Source organism: Electrona antarctica (assembly GCF_951216825.1).
Source record: "Electrona antarctica genome assembly, chromosome: 3".
NCBI lineage: Eukaryota > Metazoa > Chordata > Actinopteri > Myctophiformes > Myctophidae > Electrona > Electrona antarctica.
Window position 1 is genome coordinate 63575680 of NC_136808.1, and position 21459 is coordinate 63597138.

Here is a 21459-nt window from a genome sequence, read left to right on the forward strand (position 1 = left end):
CTCTGTGCCGTCAAAGAAACTCTGTTTTGACCAAAAATGCCATCTGGGACAAGGAATAGGAGTTACAGGCGATTGAAATAAATGGATAGAATGGATGCTTATGGCGACGACGATCTAAAATGGGCGATCCAGTTCTGTGCTAACAACACAGCTAGCTAACATTTTGGCTCGAGCAATCGAACGCGCTATAAAAGCTCAATTGCCGAAGGTCGTCGGCAATGGCGTTAAGCGCCAGTATCAAAATTAGGCTTCAATTGACTTTAATCGTCGGCAATGGCGCGGAGGGTGTTAACTTTCTCTCATAACAACCTAAACACTCACCTTTAACTTTCTCTCATAACAACCTAAAACACTCACCTTTAACTTTCTCTCATAACAACCTAAAACACTCACCTTTAACTTTCTCTCATAACAACCTAAAACATGAACCTTGGTTGAAAAAAAGTTGTCCTTTAAGTTGTCCTTAAAGTTTCCTACATTACTGTATGTGATACTTTCACGGGCCGCCAGTGGTCCATGGACCACCAGTTGAAAACCTCTGCCTCTAAAATACAGCAGGACTCTGTAAACTCCCACCGTGTCAGCCGTTTCGACCGAAAATCAACCGATAATTCCCAGTAGGTTACTTATTACGCCGATCTTATCTAGCCGATCGGCTCGTCTGGAGCCTACTGGCTGCGATTGGCGTTGAAGACACGTTAACCGATCTTATCTGTCTATTCAGGTCTACTGGACATGCTGGGAGCCTGCTAAAAACGACAAGCCTCCTCATACCCTCCCCTAAACTTAACCGCAAGCATGTCGCAGCGCGGTCCTAATATTGACGCATGTTCGCCAACCTTAATCCTGTCGTTTTGGTCTACTGCCTACTAAAAACGACAAGCCTCCTCATACCCTCCCCTAAACTTAACCGCAAGCATGTCGCAGCGTGTTCCTAATATTGACGCATGTTCGCCAACCTTAATCCTGTCGGGTTTTTTTACCAGTCGGCAGAGCATGCCCATACTCGTCGAAAACAATCGTACTGATACGAACTGATAACTGCGGTCTTGTCCATTGATAACAGTCGAAGCGGGTGACCGTGTCTCCCAATGAATTCCACATCCACTAAAAGCTACATTCTGGCCCCTTGACGTCCCCAGCAGAACTCCCTTCATACACATCTGGCCCCTTGACATCCCCAGCAGAACTCCCTTCATACACATCTGGCCCCTTGACGTCCCCAACAGAACTCCCTTCATACACATCTGGCCCCTTGACGTCCCCAGCAGAACTCCCTTCATACACATCTGGCCCCTTGACGCCCCCAACAGAACTCCCTTCATACACATCTGGCCCCTTGACGTCCCCAACAGAACTCCCTTCATACACATCTGGCCCCTTGACGTCCCCAACAGAACTCCCTTCATACACATCTGGCCCCTTGACGTCCCCAACAGAACTCCCTTCATACACATCTGGCCCCTTGACGTCCCCAGCAGAACTCCCTTCATACACATCTGGCCCCTTGACGCCCCCAACAGAACTCCCTTCATACACATCTGGCCCCTTGACGCCCCCAACAGAACTCCCTTCATACACATCTGGCCCCTTGACGTCCCCAACAGAACTCCCTTCATACACATCTGGCCCCTTGATGCCCCCAACAGAACTCCCTTCATACACATCTGGCCCCTTGACGCCCCCAGCAGAACTCCCTTCATACACATCTGGCCCCTTGACGTCCCCAGCAGAACTCCCTTCATACACATCTGGCCCCTTGACATCCCCAGCAGAACTCCCTTCATACACATCTGGCCCCTTGACGTCCCCAACAGAACTCCCTTCATACACATCTGGCCCCTTGACGTCCCCAGCAGAACTCCCTTCATACACATCTGGCCCCTTGACGCCCCCAACAGAACTCCCTTCATACACATCTGGCCCCTTGACGTCCCCAACAGAACTCCCTTCATACACATCTGGCCCCTTGACGCCCCCAGCAGAACTCCCTTCATACACATCTGGCCCCTTGATGCCCCCAACAGAACTCCCTTCATACACATCTGGCCCCTTGACGCCCCCAGCAGAACTCCCTTCATACACATCTGGCCCCTTGACGTCCCCAGCAGAACTCCCTTCATACACATCTGGCCCCTTGACGTCCCCAGCAGAACTCCCTTCATACACATCTGGCCCCTTGACGTCCCCAGCAGAACTCCCTTCATACACATCTGGCCCCTTGACGTCCCCAACAGAACTCCCTTCATACACATCTGGCCCCTTGACGTCCCCAGCAGAACTCCCTTCATACACATCTGGCCCCTTGACGTCCCCAACAGAACTCCCTTCATACACATCTGGCCCCTTGATGCCCCCAACAGAACTCCCTTCATACACATCTGGCCCCTTGACGCCCCCAGCAGAACTCCCTTCATACACATCTGGCCCCTTGACGCCCCCAGCAGAACTCCCTTCATACACATCTGGCCCCTTGACGCCCCCAGCAGAACTCCCTTCATACACATCTGGCCCCTTGACGTCCCCAACAGAACTCCCTTCATACACATCTGGCCCCTTGACGTCCCCAGCAGAACTCCCTTCATACACATCTGGCCCCTTGACGTCCCCAGCAGAACTCCCTTCATACACATCTGGCCCCTTGACGCCCCCAACAGAACTCCCTTCATACACATCTGGCCCCTTGACGTCCCCAACAGAACTCCCTTCATACACATCTGGCCCCTTGATGTCCCCAACAGAACTCCCTTCATACACATCTGGCCCCTTGATGTCCCCAACAGAACTCCCTTCATACACATCTGGCCCCTTGACGTCCCCAACAGAACTCCCTTCATACACATATGGCCCCTTGACGCCCCCAACAGAACTCCCTTCATACACATCTGGCCCCTTGACGTCCCCAACAGAACTCCCTTCATACACATCTGGCCCCTTGACGTCCCCAACAGAACTCCTTTCATACACATCTGGCCCCTTGACGCCCCCAGCATGGCTGCAGAACTCACATGTTCCCTCCTCCTGCCTGCATCTGGGATCTCTCAGGCAGAAACGATGAAAAATCTGATATCTCCATAATAATTTCGAGTTGTATAGTCCTGTTAGGTTGTGTTGACGTTGCGCTGTGGCACAGCTTCAATATGTCATAAGTCTCGCCTTGAACCCGCCTCTAGCGGCCCCATACGGCCGCATATCGCTCCGGAGTAACATCGTCTCTGCTTGAGAGATCCCAGACTCACTCAGCTGGCAGAATGCAAATGTTGTCCAGCAGGGGGAGTGGTTCTACCAGGCTGCATCTGGCCCCTTGATGTCCAGCAGGGGGAGTGGTTCTACCAGGCTGCATCTGGCCCCTTGATGTCCAGCAGGGGGAGTGGTTCTACCAGGCTACATCTGGCCCCTTGTTGTCCAGCAGGGGGAGTGGTTCTACCAGGCTACATCTGGCCCCTTGTTGTCCAGCAGGGGGAGTGGTTCTACCAGGCTGCATCTGGCCCCTTGTTGTCCAGCAGGGGGAGTGGTTCTACCAGGCTACATCTGGTCCCTTGATGTCCAGCAGGGGGAGTGGTTCTACCAGGCTGCATATGGCCCCTTGATGTCCAGCAGGGGGAGTGGTTCTACCAGGCTACATCTGGCCCCTTGATGTCCAGCAGGGGGAGTGGTTCTACCAGGCTGCATCTGGCCCATTGATGTCCAGCAGGGGGAGTGGTTCTACCAGGCTACATCTGGCCCCTTGATGTCCAGCAGGGGGAGTGGTTCTACCAGGCTACATCTGGCCCCAGCATGGCTGCAGAATGCCCTGCATATTATCCTGACCCTTTTGTGTCCAGTCATTTGATGTCTGCTTCTTATCCTTAAAGTCATTTGATGTAAGATGTCTGCTTCTTATCCTTAAAGTCATTTGATGTAAGATGTCTGCTTCTTATCCTTAAAATCATTTCCCCTGAAGTTCCACCTGCAAAAGCTCAGCTGTCAGTCTGCCGGTTTCTTTCAATCAGCCACACTTTCCTATACGCACCAATCACAGCTCATTGCATCAACAAGGCGGTCTGTTTAAATACAGCTCTCTCCTAAATGGTAAATGGTGCATTTATATATAGCGCCTTTAATTATCCAAGGCTCTTTACATAGATTGTGCATTAATTTACATTCACCCATTCACACACACACATTCACACACCGATGGCGGCGGAAACCATGCAAGGCACCAACCTGCACATCAGGAGCATTTTGGGGTTCAGTACGTGTCTTGCTCAAGGACACTTCGACACTAACTCTGGGGGAGCCCACAGGGTTCGAACTTCGAATTCGAATGCGCGTGTTTGGGGCCAGCACATGTTATGACGTCATATGCTGGCCCCAAACACGCGCATCGTAGCACCTGACTGAAAACATGACTTGCACGCTCTGCTTGTGCAAGTAATAATAATAATAATAATAATAATAATAATTATGGCCTGCTCTGGTATACCCACGGGAGATCTCACAGCCGTCCCTTAGCATACTGCTTAGCATAATTGTATTCCATTTGTTGCTATAAATAGTTACATCTACTTTGACGTCACACGAGTGTTCCTGACTGAACCTAAACACATTAAATAATTAAATAATAAATGTGTCCCGTGGGCCTACTTAGTTGAATGACACCATCAATGATTGGAATAAGTTTTTGTTTGAATTTATTTAACCCCCCGAAGCAGTGTGCATGCATGCTGGAGTGGAGGCTGTCAACATAATTTGAAGGTTTATGGAGTGATTGATGAATGCATAAAAATGAATGGATGAAGGCTGGTGTGTGGTGGGCTGATTATGTCTCTCTCCTCCCCCTGTGGTGGGCTGATTATGTCTCTCTCCTCCCCCTGTGGTGGGGCTGATTATGTCTCTCTCCTCCCCCTGTGGTGGGCTGATTATGTCTCTCTCCTCCCCCTGTGGTGGGCTGATTATGTCTCTCTCCTCCCCCTGTGGTGGGGCTGATTATGTCTCTCTCCTCCCCCTGTGGTGGGCTGATTATGTCTCTCTCCTCCCCCTGTGGTGGGCTGATTATGTCTCTCTCCCTGTGGTGGGCTGAGTATGTCTCTCTCCTCCCCCTGTGGTGGGCTGATTATGTCTCTCTCCTCCCCCTGTGGTGGGGCTGATTATGTCTCTCTCCTCCCCCTGTGGTGGGCTGATTATGTCTCTCTCCTCCCCCTGTGGTGGGCTGATTATGTCTCTCTCCCTGTGGTGGGCTGATTATGTCTCTCTCCTCCCCCTGTGGTGGGGCTGATTATGTCTCTCTACTCCCCCTGTGGTGGGCTGATTATGTCTCTCTCCTCCCCCTGTGGTGGGGCTGATTATGTCTCTCTCCTCCCCCTGTGGTGGGCTGAGTATGTCTCTCTCCCTGTGGTGGGCTGATTATGTCTCTCTCCTCCCCCTGTGGTGGGGCTGATTATGTCTCTCTACTCCCCCTGTGGTGGGCTGATTATGTCTCTCTCCTCCCCCTGTGGTGGGCTGATTATGTCTCTCTCCTCCCCCTGTGGTGGGGCTGATTATGTCTCTCTCCTCCCCCTGTGGTGGGCTGATTATGTCTCTCTCCTCCCCCTGTGGTGGGCTGATTATGTCTCTCTCCCTGTGGTGGGCTGAGTATGTCTCTCTCCTCCCCCTGTGGTGGGCTGATTATGTCTCTCTCCTCCCCCTGTGGTGGGGCTGATTATGTCTCTCTCCTCCCCCTGTGGTGGGCTGATTATGTCTCTCTCCTCCCCCTGTGGTGGGCTGATTATGTCTCTCTCCCTGTGGTGGGCTGATTATGTCTCTCTCCTCCCCCTGTGGTGGGGCTGATTATGTCTCTCTACTCCCCCTGTGGTGGGCTGATTATGTCTCTCTCCTCCCCCTGTGGTGGGGCTGATTATGTCTCTCTCCTCCCCCTGTGGTGGGCTGAGTATGTCTCTCTCCCTGTGGTGGGCTGATTATGTCTCTCTCCTCCCCCTGTGGTGGGGCTGATTATGTCTCTCTCCTCCCCCTGTGGTGGGCTGAGTATGTCTCTCTCCTCCCCCTGTGGTGGGCTGATTATGTCTCTCTCCTCCCCCTGTGGTGGGCTGATTATGTCTCTCTCCCTGTGGTGGGCTGATTATGTCTCTCTCCCTGTGGTGGGCTGATTATGTCTCTCTCCTCCCCCTGTGGTGGGCTGATTATGTCTCTCTCCTCCCCCTGTGGTGGGCTGATTATGTCTCTCTCCTCCCCCTGTGGTGGGGCTGAGTATGTCTCTCTCCTCCCCCTGTGGTGGGGCTGAGTATGTCTCTCTCCTCCCCCTGTGGTGGGCTGATTATGTCTCTCTCCTCTCCCTGTGGTGGGCTGATTATGTCTCTCTCCCTGTGGTGGGCTGAGTATGTCTCTCTCCTCCCCCTGTGGTGGGCTGATTATGTCTCTCTCCCTGTGGTGGGCTGAGTATGTCTCTCTCCTCCCCCTGTGGTGGGCTGATTATGTCTCTCTCCCTGTGGTGGGCTGATTATGTCTCTCTCCCTGTGGTGGGCTGATTATGTCTCTCTCCTCCCCCTGTGGTGGGCTGATTATGTCTCTCTCCTCCCCCTGTGGTGGGCTGATTATGTCTCTCTCCTCCCCCTGTGGTGGGCTGATTATGTCTCTCTCCTCCCCCTGTGGTGGGCTGATTATGTCTCTCTCCCTGTGGTGGGCTGAGTATGTCTCTCTCCTCCCCCTGTGGTGGGCTGATTATGTCTCTCTCCTCCCCCTGTGGTGGGCTGATTATGTCTCTCTCCTCCCCCTGTGGTGGGCTGATTATGTCTCTCTCCTCCCCCTGTGGTGGGCTGATTATGTCTCTCTCCTCCCCCTGTGGTGGGGCTGAGTATGTCTCTCTCCTCCCCCTGTGGTGGGCTGATTATGTCTCTCTCCTCCCCCTGTGGTGGGGCTGATTATGTCTCTCTCCTCCCCCTGTGGTGGGCTGATTATGTCTCTCTCCTCCCCCTGTGGTGGGGCTGATTATGTCTCTCTCCTCCCCCTGTGGTGGGCTGAGTATGTCTCTCTCCCTGTGGTGGGCTGATTATGTCTCTCTCCTCCCCCTGTGGTGGGGCTGATTATGTCTCTCTACTCCCCCTGTGGTGGGCTGATTATGTCTCTCTCCTCCCCCTGTGGTGGGCTGATTATGTCTCTCTCCTCCCCCTGTGGTGGGGCTGATTATGTCTCTCTCCTCCCCCTGTGGTGGGCTGATTATGTCTCTCTCCTCCCCCTGTGGTGGGCTGATTATGTCTCTCTCCCTGTGGTGGGCTGAGTATGTCTCTCTCCTCCCCCTGTGGTGGGCTGATTATGTCTCTCTCCTCCCCCTGTGGTGGGGCTGATTATGTCTCTCTCCTCCCCCTGTGGTGGGCTGATTATGTCTCTCTCCTCCCCCTGTGGTGGGCTGATTATGTCTCTCTCCCTGTGGTGGGCTGATTATGTCTCTCTCCTCCCCCTGTGGTGGGGCTGATTATGTCTCTCTACTCCCCCTGTGGTGGGCTGATTATGTCTCTCTCCTCCCCCTGTGGTGGGGCTGATTATGTCTCTCTCCTCCCCCTGTGGTGGGCTGAGTATGTCTCTCTCCCTGTGGTGGGCTGATTATGTCTCTCTCCTCCCCCTGTGGTGGGGCTGATTATGTCTCTCTCCTCCCCCTGTGGTGGGCTGATTATGTCTCTCTCCTCCCCCTGTGGTGGGCTGAGTATGTCTCTCTCCTCCCCCTGTGGTGGGCTGATTATGTCTCTCTCCTCCCCCTGTGGTGGGCTGATTATGTCTCTCTCCCTGTGGTGGGCTGATTATGTCTCTCTCCCTGTGGTGGGCTGATTATGTCTCTCTCCTCCCCCTGTGGTGGGCTGATTATGTCTCTCTCCTCCCCCTGTGGTGGGCTGATTATGTCTCTCTCCTCCCCCTGTGGTGGGGCTGAGTATGTCTCTCTCCTCCCCCTGTGGTGGGGCTGAGTATGTCTCTCTCCTCCCCCTGTGGTGGGCTGATTATGTCTCTCTCCTCTCCCTGTGGTGGGCTGATTATGTCTCTCTCCCTGTGGTGGGCTGAGTATGTCTCTCTCCTCCCCCTGTGGTGGGCTGATTATGTCTCTCTCCCTGTGGTGGGCTGATTATGTCTCTCTCCCTGTGGTGGGCTGATTATGTCTCTCTCCTCCCCCTGTGGTGGGCTGATTATGTCTCTCTCCTCCCCCTGTGGTGGGCTGATTATGTCTCTCTCCTCCCCCTGTGGTGGGCTGATTATGTCTCTCTCCTCCCCCTGTGGTGGGCTGATTATGTCTCTCTCCCTGTGGTGGGCTGAGTATGTCTCTCTCCTCCCCCTGTGGTGGGCTGATTATGTCTCTCTCCTCCCCCTGTGGTGGGCTGATTATGTCTCTCTCCTCCCCCTGTGGTGGGCTGATTATGTCTCTCTCCTCCCCCTGTGGTGGGGCTGAGTATGTCTCTCTCCTCCCCCTGTGGTGGGCTGATTATGTCTCTCTCCTCCCCCTGTGGTGGGGCTGATTATGTCTCTCTCCTCCCCCTGTGGTGGGCTGATTATGTCTCTCTCCCTGTGGTGGGCTGAGTATGTCTCTCTCCTCCCCCTGTGGTGGGCTGAGTATGTCTCTCTCCTCCCCCTGTGGTGGGGCTGATTATGTCTCTCTCCTCCCCCTGTGGTGGGCTGATTATGTCTCTCTCCTCCCCCTGTGGTGGGCTGATTATGTCTCTCTCCCTGTGGTGGGCTGAGTATGTCTCTCTCCTCCCCCTGTGGTGGGCTGATTATGTCTCTCTCCTCCCCCTGTGGTGGGGCTGAGTATGTCTCTCTCCCTGTGGTGGGCTGAGTATGTCTCTCTCCTAGATAGAGAGACTCCATCAGTGAGGGCGAGAGAGATAGAGAGACTCCATCAATGAGGGAGAGAGAGATAGAGAGACTCCATCAGTGAGGGAGAGAGAGAGAGACTCCATCAGTGAGGGAGAGAGAGATAGAGAGACTCCATCAGTGAGGGAGAGAGAGATAGAGAGACTCCATCAGTGAGGGCGAGAGAGATAGAGAGACTCCATCAATGAGGGAGAGAGAGATAGAAAGACTCCATCAATGAGGGAGAGAGAGATAGAGAGACTCCATCAGTGAGGGAGAGAGAGATAGAGAGACTCCATCAGTGAGGGAGAGATAGAGAGACTCCATCAATGATGGAGAGAGAGATAGAGAGACTCCATCAGTGAGGGAGAGAGAGATAGAGAGACTCCATCAATGAGGGAGAGAGAGATAGAGAGACTCCATCAGTGAGGGAGAGAGAGATAGAGAGACTCCATCAGTGAGGGAGAGAGAGATAGAGAGATAGGGGTGGGGGAGGGGTGGGGGAGGGATGGGGGAGGGAGAGAGAACACAATAACCTATACGTGCTCAGTACTGAAACCTGAACAATGCATTGCTTTGTGACGCATCGTCAGCACAATAATGTCAGCCACACGGGCAAGCTGATGAAACTGCTCGTGTATATTTTGTGGATCAAATAATTAATTTGGTCTTAAATTGAACTGAACTTTGAAACCATCTGTGACTGCAGGTCAACACTGGTGAGCAGAGTCTGTGAAATGGATAAAACAAGGAGACGTTACCTTTCCATTGGGAGGAAGGCTGGAGCTGCGGTTCACGGCCTGAGGGAGGGACTTGGTGGAGAAGCTGAGAGTCTTATTGGTGCTGGAGGCGGACAGACTCCTCCCCTTAGGGCCGCTGGCCATCAGTAGTTTACTCACCGCCGAGATCTTTGATTGGCTGCTGGTTTTAATTGGCGACTGTGGCGCGCTGCCAGGACCAGCACCGGAGGTCATGGCGGTTCTGGAGGAGGACAGAGAGCCGCCTCTAGTGAGGCTGCGACCCGTACGAGGCAAGGTGCTGTCGCCCCCCCTAGCTCCTCCTCCTCCTCCTCCTCCTCCTCTCAGACTCGCTCCCCGCTCCAGGGAGAAGCAGTCATAGTGTTGGGAGCTGTGGGAGCCGTGGTGGGCTCTGCCCAGCGAGTTGGTTCTGTTCGCCAGCTGCTCCAGCTTGGCACTGAAGAGCCGACTGCTCTCTGCGCTGAAGGAGCCTCGTGGTCTGGGGACACCGTCCTCAGCCGCCAGGCCGAACGAGAGCCCGTGGTTGGGCTGGTGCAGTGGGCTCAGCGGGGGGCCGGTGGCCCGGTTCCTTTGGTCCAGACTGGACTTCCGTACGGGAGGAAGTGGAGGGATTCCTCCTCTCCTGTGGGAGAAGATGCCCTGCTGCCTTCCAGCGGACCCTCGTCTGTCCAGTGTGGCGTGGCGGGGGGAGCAGGGAGTGGACTCGGCGAGGCCCAGACTGCGGTACTCTGCGTTGTCTGAGCCGTCGTGGCGGTGGAGTCGATGCCAGCGAGGCAGGCTGGCTGTGCGGTGGACGTCGGCGATGTACGCGCCTCTCAGGCCGTCTCTGTGGGCAACCACAGCGGTCGTCTCACAGCCATCTAGTCTTTTACAACAATCTGGAGAAGAGACCATTTCGCCACCTGACCTGGAGCTCCCGTGGTGGTCCCAACCTTGGACTGGAAAAGTGGAAAAGAAAAATGTCATATGTTACTGTATCAGTCTTGTCTTGTATGTACACACACACGCACGCACGCACGCACACAATGTATATAATATAAAATTGTAAACAAAGTTAATGAATTCAGATTTTGTATCTGCCGTTTCAATTCATCATACTATTATACAGTTAGATAGTCCGCCCTGAGATTGGGAGGTCAGGGTTCGATCCCTGGCCAGGTCATGCCAAAGAGTAAATATGTGACCCAATGCCTCCCTGCTTGGCACTCAGTCCCTGCGACATACTGGCGCCCTGTCCACCTGCCTCACGCCCTATGGGCCTCATGGATACAGAAACAGGAGATAGGCCCCTGTCCCTATGGGCCTCATGGCTACAGAAACAGGAGATAGGCTCCTGTCCCTATGGGCCTCATGGCTACAGAAACAGGAGATAGGCTCCTGTCCCTATGGGCCTCATGGCTACAGAAACAGGAGATAGGCTCCTGCCCCTATGGGCCTCATGGCTACAGAAACAGGAGATAGGCCCCTGCCCTATGGGCTTCATGGCTACAGAAACAGGAGACAGGCTCCTGTCCTGTGGGCCTCATGGCTACAGAAACAGGAGATAGGCTCCTGCCCGTATGGGCCTCATGGCTACAGAAACAGGAGATATGCTCCTGCCCCTAAGGGCCTCATGGCTACAGAAACAGGAGATAGGCTCCTGCCCCTATGGGCCTCATGGCTACAGAAACAGGAGATAGGCTCCTGTCCTATCGGCCTCATGGCTACAGAAACAGGAGATAGGCACCTGCCCCTATGGGCCTCATGGCTACAGAAACAGGAGATAGGCTCCTGCCCCTATGGGCCTCAGGGCTCGGCAAGGCTTACTTATACGTATATAGAATATGATTATGACGAGACATAAACTGTTCAATAATTCAATCTAAAATAATGACCAATTCTGTAATGATAAACACAGCAGAATTTCTCTCACCATCCTTGCAGGATTTCCGTTGATCTCCAGCCTTCTCCTCGTTGGACCTCCCCTCCTCAACGCCCCGCCTCAGCCAGGGGTCCTCAAAGCTCATCTCACTGGAGAGTGAAGCTAAATATGGGGTTTGGTTGGCGTTGGGATTGGCTGGGACTTTGATCAGAGCGTTGGGATTGGCTGGGACTTTGATCAGAGCGTTGGGATTGGCTGGGACTTTGATCAGAGCGTTGGGATTGGATGGGACTTTGATCAGACTGGACTTTGTTGGCGAGGAAATGGCCAGCGGCCTCATAGCCACGCATGGGTGAACGCTGATGGTGGTCTTGAAAGGTGAAAGGTTACCAGACGGCCCCAGAACCTGGATGTTGGTTTTAACCATGGATGGTGGCAGTTTCTCCAGCCTGTCTTTGGTCGGAGTGCCCTTCTCACTCCCGCTGTCGGAGAGCAACACTTCTCCCCCTTCCAGACCCCCTGTTCTCTGGGCTCCTGCGCTGCCACAACCCCCCCCGGGGACCTCTCCCGTGTGGCCGGGGTCAGGGTCAGCCAGGGCCTCTCCATGTTGGCTCTGGTTTGACTGGCTGAAGCTGTGGAGAGACTGGTCCGCGTCACTGCCTACGCTCAGATCACTGAGCCAGGAGGAGATGGAGGAACCACAGCTGGGCATCACTGTGGCCATCGCCTCGCCGTCCACCCGGAGCCTGGCCATCGCCTCGCCGTCCACCCGGAGCCTGGCCATCGCCACCTGCAGCACGGCATGGCAATGAACATTAATGCGCTTTACAACGGTTCATTCATTCATACATTGGGAGGTGAAGGTTCATTCATTCATTCATTGGGAGGTGAAGGTTCATTCATTCATACATTGGGAGGTGAAGGTTCATTCATTCATACATTGGGAGGTGAAGGTCCATTCATTCATACATTGGGAGGTGAAGGTTCATTCATTCATACATTGGGAGGTGAAGGTTCATTCATTCATACATTGGGAGGTGAAGGTTCATCCATTCATACATTGGGAGGTGAAGGTTCATTCATTCATACATTGGGAGGTGAAGGTTAATTCATTCATACATTGGGAGGTGAAGGTTCATTCATTCATTCATTGGGAGGTGAAGGTTAATTCATTCATGCGTTGGGAGGTGAAGGTTAATTCATTCATACATTGGGAGGTGAAGGTTCATTCATTCATTCATTGGGAGGTGAAGGTTCATTCATTCATACGTTGGGAGGTGAAGGTTCATTCATTCATACATTGGGAGGTGAAGGTTCATTCATTCATTCATTGGGAGGTGAAGGTCCATTCATTCATACATTGGGAGGTGAAGGTTAATTAATTCATACGTTGGGAGGTGAAGGTTAATTCATTCATACATTGGGAGGTGAAGGTTCATTCATTCATTCATTGGGAGGTGAAGGTTAATTCATTCATACGTTGGGAGGTGAAGGTTAATTCATTCATACATTGGGAGGTGAAGGTTCATTCATTCATTCATACATTGGGAGGTGAAGGTTCATTCATTCATTCATACATTGGGAGGTGAAGGTCCATTCATTCATACATTGGGAGGTGAAGGTCCATTCATTCATTCATTGGGAGGTGAAGGTTCATTCATTCATACATTGGGAGGTGAAGGTTCATTCATTCATACATTGGGAGGTGAAGGTCCATTCATTCATTAATTGGGAGGTGAAGGTCCATTCATTCATACATTGGGAGGTGAAGGTTCATTCATTCATACATTGGGAGGTGAAGGTTCATTCATTCATACATTGGGAGGTGAAGGTCCATTCATTCATACATTGGGAGGTGAAGGTCCATTCATTCATACATTGGGAGGTGAAGGTCCATTCATTCATCCATTGGGAGGTGAAGGTTCATTCATTCATACATTGGGAGGTGAAGGTCCATTCATTCATACATTGGGAGGTGAAGGTTCATTCATTCATACATTGGGAGGTGAAGGTTCATTCATTCATTCATACATTGGGAGGTGAAGGTTCATTCATTCATTCATACATTGGGAGGTGAAGGTCCATTCATTCATACATTGGGAGGTGAAGGTCCATTCATTCATTAATTGGGAGGTGAAGGTCCATTCATTCATACATTGGGAGGTGAAGGTCCATTCATTCATCCATTGGGAGGTGAAGGTTCATTCATTCATACATTGGGAGGTGAAGGTCCATTCATTCATACATTGGGAGGTGAAGGTCCATTCATTCATACATTGGGAGGTGAAGGGGTGAACAGTCGACGCCACCGTCCTCACTTCCCACATTCACACACCAATGGTGGCGAGCTCACACCGACCGACTCATTGGAGGCAGTGTGGGGTTCAGTGTCTTGCCCAAGGACACTTGGACATGTGGACAGGAGGAGGAGCCGGGATTCAACCTGCCGACCCACCTCTACCCAGCTCTACCTCCTGAGCCACAGTAAACACATTTTTTTACACTATAAATTAAATGATTGTATCAATATGTCTGCTTTTGGGCAGGCCCTGTTGTTTGCATTATGGTAACTTTAAAACAGGTCAGTGCAGCAGATTCGTCCGTTATCACTGTATTCAATATACGAAATCAACGACGTTGGAATATGGCTAATATGGGCATACTGGACCTTGTGGTGTTTGGCTGTGTTCACCCGGACTGCAGCATGCAGGGTGGTGGTGCAGACATAGCCTGGCCGAGGACTCCCCCTGCAGGACGTGTCATTTCCAACTCTATTGTCGGCGCATGGAAACTAGGGGCTACTAATATTTACTATTCTCTGCCTATCGGGACGTAACTCGGACGGCGCTGAGTCGGGTCTGGTGGCCTTGAGCCACGTGAGGCACCGCCGTGCGAGGCGCTAGCCGAGCGAGTCGCCGTGCCGAGCGTTGCGACTCACTGGGCGGGGCCTCACGTGGCTCAAGGCCTCCAGAGACTCGCTGGGCGGGGCCTCACGTGGCTCAAGGCCACCAGAGACTCGCTGGGCGGTGCCTCACGTGGCTCAAGGCCACCAGAGACTCGCTGGGCGGTGCCTCACGTGGCTCAAGGCCTCCAGACACGGCGTGCCTTCGTCATTGACACAAAAAGCAAACACTCCCATATATTTCACTTCCGGATTTCCCAGTATGTTGATTATCACATCCTGGGGGTATTTCTAAGGTGATTATCACATACTGGGGGTGATAACAGTCAGTGACACTGACCTCTGCCCTGGCCAGTGGGTCAGTGACACTGACCTCTGACCTCTGCCCTGGCCACTACGTCGGTAACAGCGGAAGACGTTGTGAAACTGACCTCTTTCAGAGCAATATTGGGAGAAGGCACTCAATGCCATTAACTCCTCGTCTTCTTGTGCTAGACTCTCCCTAATCCAGTTCAAAGTACTACACCGGGCCAGTCACCAGGGACACTGTCCCACATGTTTTGGACATGCCCCAGGCTCTCGCATTTCTGGGAACATTTCTTTGTTACAATTTCTGCGGCACTACAGATCAACGTAACACCGTCTCCCCAGATAGCCATCTTCGGAACGCCTGCCTCTGACCTACGCATAACCTCTAAACAAGCTAGTGTGATCGCATTCTGCTCTCTCATCGCCGTGGCCAAATCTTATTGAACTGGAAAGGTAGCAAACCACCGCCAACCACATCTTGGCTACAAGATGTCATGCTATTTCTGAAATTGGAACAAATCAAATTTACAATCAGGGGCTCAACCGATACATTTTTGTGTATCGGTGGTCTGGGGGGTGGTCTGGGGGGTGGTCTGGGGGTGGTCTGGGGTGTGGTAGCCCGGCAGGCTAGGAGGACCTACACTGTATGGTAACTGAACTACACACTGTTTTTGATTTCTCTTTTCTTTTCTTTTGTTTTTGTACATTAGTCTTTTTCATGTGCGATATTAGGTTGTTTTTTCTTTTCTGTATTTTTACAGAATATCTTTTGTTGTCTTTTTATATATATATTGTCTTATTACTTCTTTCTTTCCTGTTTTCGGTTTGTTGTTTTGTTGTGTATACTTACCAGTACTTACCAGTACTTTTCGCAACACGCGCTTATGAGTAACTTTTGTGTATTCGTGTTGTATTGTGGGAAAAAAGAACATTGACACTTGCTGTAAAACTCACCATGTCTATGAAATCTCATTTGTCAATAAAATATAATTATAAAAAAAAGAAAGAAACTGACCTCTGCTCTGGCCACTACGTCTGTAACAGCGGAAGACGTTGCCGTGACGACAGACATCCCATAATGCTCCAAGGTTCCATCTTCTCCGACACTGCTGACGAGGCTGACGGGTCGCGACCCTGAGGTCAGCGACCCTGAGGTCAGGGCAGCGACAGAGCAGCCGTCACTGTTGAAGCTCATGATGCTGAGTGGACGAGCCGAGGGATCCTGGTCCTCCAGGCCGAGCACCGGCTCATCCTCCCCCACAGAGAGAGGCTCCGCTGGGGCTGCGGGCTCCACTGCGCCTGGGAGGAGGAGAGAAGAAACTAACTTAACGCATGTTCGCATCGTCCGAGAGCTAGAGACCGTTTCAAACTTACAATAATGAGTAACAACTTTCAGCTACGGTAGGACATGAACTTGGTTTCCTGGATACCAAATCAACTACGGTAGGATATGAGCTTGGTTTCCTGGATACCAAATCAAAATTTAGGTTATTACCTCACAGTACTGCTCGCCAGTGCTAGAACATCTCACATTAAGGTGCAGACCATTCTATCTCCCCAGGGAGTTCCCCTGTTTATTGCTAACGGCTGTTTACATTCCGCCAGAAGTCAAGGCAGCCGAGGCGTTGGATGAGCTGTATGGCGTTATTAGCAAACAGGAGACCATGCACCCGGAGGCCATATCAATTGTGGCGGGGGACTTTAACCACTGTAATATGAAAACTGTGCTACCAAAGTATTACCAACATGTCAAATGCCCAACTAGAGGGAATAAGACTCTCGATCATTGTTACTCCACTATCAAGGCTGCCTACAGAGCGCTACCGCGCCCTCACTTTGGGAAATCCGACCACCTGGCCGTGCTTCTACTCCCTGCCTTTAAGCAGAAAGTGAAGTGTGAGCAGCCCACAGTGAGATCGGTACAGTGCTGGTCCGTTCGCTCCTATCCCAACCAGAAGCCATGGATTAACAACGATATACGCATTAAACTGAGGGAGCGCACCATCGCCTTCAAATCCGGGGACGTGGAACGCTACAAACGATCCAGGTACGATCTGAGAAAAGCTATCAAAGCTGCAAAGGGACAGTACAGGGACAAACTGGAATACAACTACAGCGGCTGTGACTCGCGGTGAATGTGGAGCGGACTGCAGGCAGTTACGGGCTATAAACCCAAGTCAGGTACAATCACGGACACCTCCGCGTCTTTACCGGACGAGCTGAATAACTTTTTTGCCCGCTTCGAGGCTCACAACACGGACCCAGTTACAACGGCGCAGAGCTCACCTGAGGTGGTGGACCTACAGGTGACGCAGAGGACTGTGAGTAAAGCATTTAAAAAAGTTAATGCTCATAAAGCCGCAGGACCAGATGGAATAGCCTCTCGTGTCCTTAAGACATGCTATAACCAGCTGTCATGGGTCTATACAGACATATTTAACCTGTCCCTGTCATTGTGTGTGGTGCCATTATGTTTTAAAAAAACAATAATTGTGCCCATTGCCAAGAAAAAACCTGTTACCTGTCTCAACGATTATCGACCTGTTGCTTTGACTTCTGTTCTCATGAAATGCCTGGAGAAATTGGTTATTTTTTATATCAAGAGCATCATCCCTGCTAACATTGATCCATTACAGTTTGCTTACTGTTCAAATAGATCTGTGGACGACGCGATCTCTCTTGCTTTACACACTGCCCTGGTACACCTTGAAAAGAAAAACTCTTATGTCAGACTACTGTTCATAGATTACAGTTCCGCATTCAACACTATTGTACCATCTAAATTAGTGTTGAAACTCAGTGGCCTTGGTGTGGGCAGCTCCATCTGTAATTGGCTATTTGATTTTCTGACAGGCAGGCCCCAGTGTGTACGCATAGGAGAGAGATGCTCATCCACAGTTCTCACCAGAACCGGTGCGCCCCAAGGCTGCTGCCTCAGTCCTCTGTTGTACAGTTTGTTTACGTTTGATTGTGTCGCCAGATGTGGGAATAACAGCGTAATTAAATTTGCGGATGATACCACAGTGATCGGTTTAATAACCGACGGTGATGAGAGGGCCTATAGGAGGGAGATAGAAGATCTAACTCTATGGTGCGATAACAACAACCTCTCACTTAACACCAATAAGACCAAAGAAATCATTGTAGACTTCAGGAAGTCCAAAGGTATCCACACCCCCATTTCCATCAAAGGGTCATCTGTCGACATAGTTGATAACTTTAAATTCCTGGGCATACACATCACAGACACATTCACATGGTCACTCAACACCGAGTACATCCTCAAGAAGGCGCAGCAGCGACTGTACTTTCTGAGGCGCCTTAAAAAGTTTGGCCTAAGTACAAAAGGACTAGTGAACTTTTATCGCTGTATAATTGAAAGTGTCTTAACTGGCTGTATCACAGTGTGGTACGGTAACACGACCGCTCAGGACCGCAACAGGTTGCAGAGGACCGTTAAAACAGCAGCTAAAATCATCGGTAACACAGAACTACCCAGTCTCCACAACATCTACAACACTCGTTGTATGAAAAAAGCCCACAACATCATCAAAGACACCAGCCATCCCGCAAATACCCTGTTCAAACAACTCCCTTCCAAAAAACGCTACCAGAGCATCAAATCTCGCACCACCCGTCTCAGTAACAGTTTCTTCCCCCAGGCAGTCAGGCTGCTGAACAGCTGACCTTGAACTGTATTGCACTGTTTTGTCACCCACTTGCACTTTGTCTGTGTTTTTGTATTTTTCTTTGCACTATAGATGTTTGTCTATGTCCTGTGTTATAAGATTGAGAATGCTCTGAGCAAAATGATTTTCATTGTATTTATACTTGTATTTATACATATGACAAATAAACCTGAACCTGAACCTGAACCTGAAAATGCCTTGTTGGTCAGCTTTAATGTCCAGAAGTTATTCTGGTGAGACAGAAGGCTCTCTCGCTAGCCTGCTATTGTAAACTGGTTGATGTCAGCTAAACTAACACAGCTAGTCTAATGAATCAGAATAACTTTCATACATGAAGAACATGAAATACCATTTCCCCTCAGTTATTGGCAGTGCAACATGAAACATAGAGCCAATTTAGGTTTAGTTAGTTAGGTTTAGGGTGCATACTTAGTTTAGACTAGTCATTGGTTAGACATGGGTTAAGGTTAGGTTTAGGTGTGCTGCCCCGTGGGAGGTTAGGTTTAGGTGTGCTGCCCCAGGGGAGGTTAGGTTTAGGTGTGCTGCCCCGTGGGAGGTTAGGTTTAGGTGTGCTGCCCCCTGTGGGAGGTTAGGTTTAGGTGTGCTGCTCCCTGTGGTGGGAGGTTAGATTTAGGTGTGCTGCCCCGTGGGAGGTTAGGTTTAGGTGTGCTGCCCCCTGTGGGAGGTTAGGTTTAGGTGTGCTGCCCCATGGGAGGTTAGGTTTAGGTGTGCTGCCCCCTGTGGGAGGTTAGGTTTAGGTGTGCTGCCCCCTGTGGGAGGTTAGGTTTAGGTGTGCTGCCCCCTGTGGGAGGTTAGGTTTAGGTGTGCTGCCCCCTGTGGGAGGTTAGGTTTAGGTGTGCTGCCCCCTGTGGGAGGTTAGGTTTAGGTGTGCTGCCCCGTGGGAGGTTAGGTTTAGGTGTGCTGCCCCCTGTGGTGGGAGGTTAGATTTAGGTGTGCTGCCCCCTGTGGGAGGTTAGGTTTAGGTGTGCTGCCCCAGGGGAGGTTAGGTTTAGGTGTGCTGCCCCGTGGGAGGTTAGGTTTAGGTGTGCTGCCCCCTGTGGTGGGAGGTTAGATTTAGGTGTGCTGCCCCCTGTGGGAGGTTAGGTTTAGGTGTGCTGCCCCAGGGGAGGTTAGGTTTAGGTGTGCTGCCCCGTGGGAGGTTAGGTTTAGGTGTGCTGCCCCCTGTGGTGGGAGGTTAGATTTAGGTGTGCTGCCCCCTGTGGGAGGTTAGGTTTAGGTGTGCTGCCCCCTGTGGGAGGTTAGGTTTAGGTGTGCTGCCCCCTGTGGGAGGTTAGGTTTAGGTGTGCTGCCCCCTGTGGGAGGTTAGGTTTAGGTGTGCTGCCCCGTGGGAGGTTAGGTTTAGGTGTGCTGCCCCCTGTGGGAGGTTAGGTTTAGGTGTGCTGCCCCGTGGGAGGTTAGGTTTAGGTGTGCTGCCCCCTGTGGGAGGTTAGGTTTAGGTGTGCTGCCCCCTGTGGGAGGTTAGGTTTAGGTGTGCTGCCCCGTGGGAGGTTAGGTTTAGGTGTGCTTCCCCCTGTGGGAGGTTAGGTTTAGGTGTGCTGCCCCATGGGAGGTTAGGTTTAGGTGTGCTGCCCCGTAGGAGGTTATAGGGTTAGGGTGAGGGTTTGAGTGTGCAATGCATTCTCACCGACGTCCTTGTGAGTGTCCAGGGGAATCTGTGGGACCTCGTCATCACAGAGCGTCTCCGCCGAGCCCAGGCTGGCCGACAGAGATGGATCTGGAGGCTGTGGACTCAGTCCCACAGGAGAGGTCCTGGACAGGGACGGAGATGGATCTGGAGGCTGTGGACTCAGTCCCACAGGAGAGGTCCTGGACAGGGACGGAGATGGATCTGGAGGCTGTGGACTCAGTCCCACAGGAGAGGTCCTGGACAGCAGCGACTCTGTGGACGACCGACCACTGTCTCCTGCCAATCTGTCTGCAGGATCACAAAGAGGGTCACCATCATGTGACCATGATGATGATGATGATGATTGTCATACAAATAATTGCGCTAAATGATAACTAATATACAATTTTTTTTGAGTGGTGTAAACCACTCCTACAACTGGCTTTGTTAGTGCAGAAAAAATGAGCATGGTTGCTATGTTCACCCGGTTCACCCGGGTGTGATTTCATTACGTCAGACATGATTTCATTACGTCAGACAGGCTATATTACACCACTCAGTTCACACGGGTGTGATTTTTATTTTGAGTGGTGTAAACCACTCCTACAACTGGCTTTGTTAGTGCAGAAAAAATGAGCATGGTTGCTATGTTCACCCTGTTCACCCGGGTGTGATTTCATTACGTCAGACATGATTTAATTACGTCAGACAGGCTATATTACACCACTCAGTTCACACGGGTGTGATTTTTATTTTGAGTGGTGTAAACCACTCCTACAACTGGCTTTGTTAGTGCAGAAAAAATTTGCATGGTTGCTATGTTCACCCTGTTCACCCGGGTGTGATTTAATTACGTCAGACATGATTTCATTACACCACTCAGTTCACACGGGTGTGATTCTTTAACTATATGTACTAACTCGGTTAATTCAGTTATTTTGACAGCCCTAATATAAAACCCTCACTATAAAAATAAAACAAAACATGGACGTGTGGGTCATGAACGAAAGAATAAGGTTGCGAATGCAAGCGGCCGTAATGAGTTTTCTTTGACGGGTGGCTGCAGGCATCTCCCTTAGAGATAGGGTGAGAAGTTCAGTCACACGAGAGAGACTCGGAGTAGAGTCGCTGCTCCTTCGCCTGGAAAGGAGCCAGTTTAGGTGTTATAAAAATATAAAAGTGAGCTCCAGGCTAGCCATTGTGCAACCTCCTGCTTTTCACCAGCGGAGAAGAACTGAATAAATGTATATTTTATCCAGAATGAGTTAATAGCATGTCTGAAATAAATATCATAGCTGAAATCGACATGTAAATATGAAATAAATGCTTAAACATGTAGCTAGGTGTAATGTTAGAGACCACAGAAGACATGTAAATATGAAATAAATGCTTAAACATGTAGCTAGGTGTAATGTTAGAGACCACAGAAGACATGTAAATATGAAATAAATGCTTAAACATGTAGCTAGGTGTAATGTTAGAGACCACAGAAGTGAACCTTTCAA

General features: G+C 51.1%; 1 protein-coding gene across 1 annotated transcript in view; it reads right to left on the bottom strand.

Annotated features, from left to right (window-relative positions):
- LOC306919888 (kinesin-like protein KIF26B) overlaps positions 1-21459 on the bottom strand; it is a gene marked incomplete at both ends in the record, with an annotated part of 74313 nt that overhangs the window by 37409 nt on the left and 15445 nt on the right. Inside the window, 4 exons of the mRNA XM_079496436.1 lie at positions 9570-10504; positions 11479-12217; positions 15654-15937; positions 19973-20263. Of these exons, the coding sequence (XP_079352562.1) occupies positions 9570-10504; positions 11479-12217; positions 15654-15937; positions 19973-20263 (2249 nt within the window). The remainder of the gene's footprint in view (positions 1-9569; positions 10505-11478; positions 12218-15653; positions 15938-19972; positions 20264-21459) is intronic.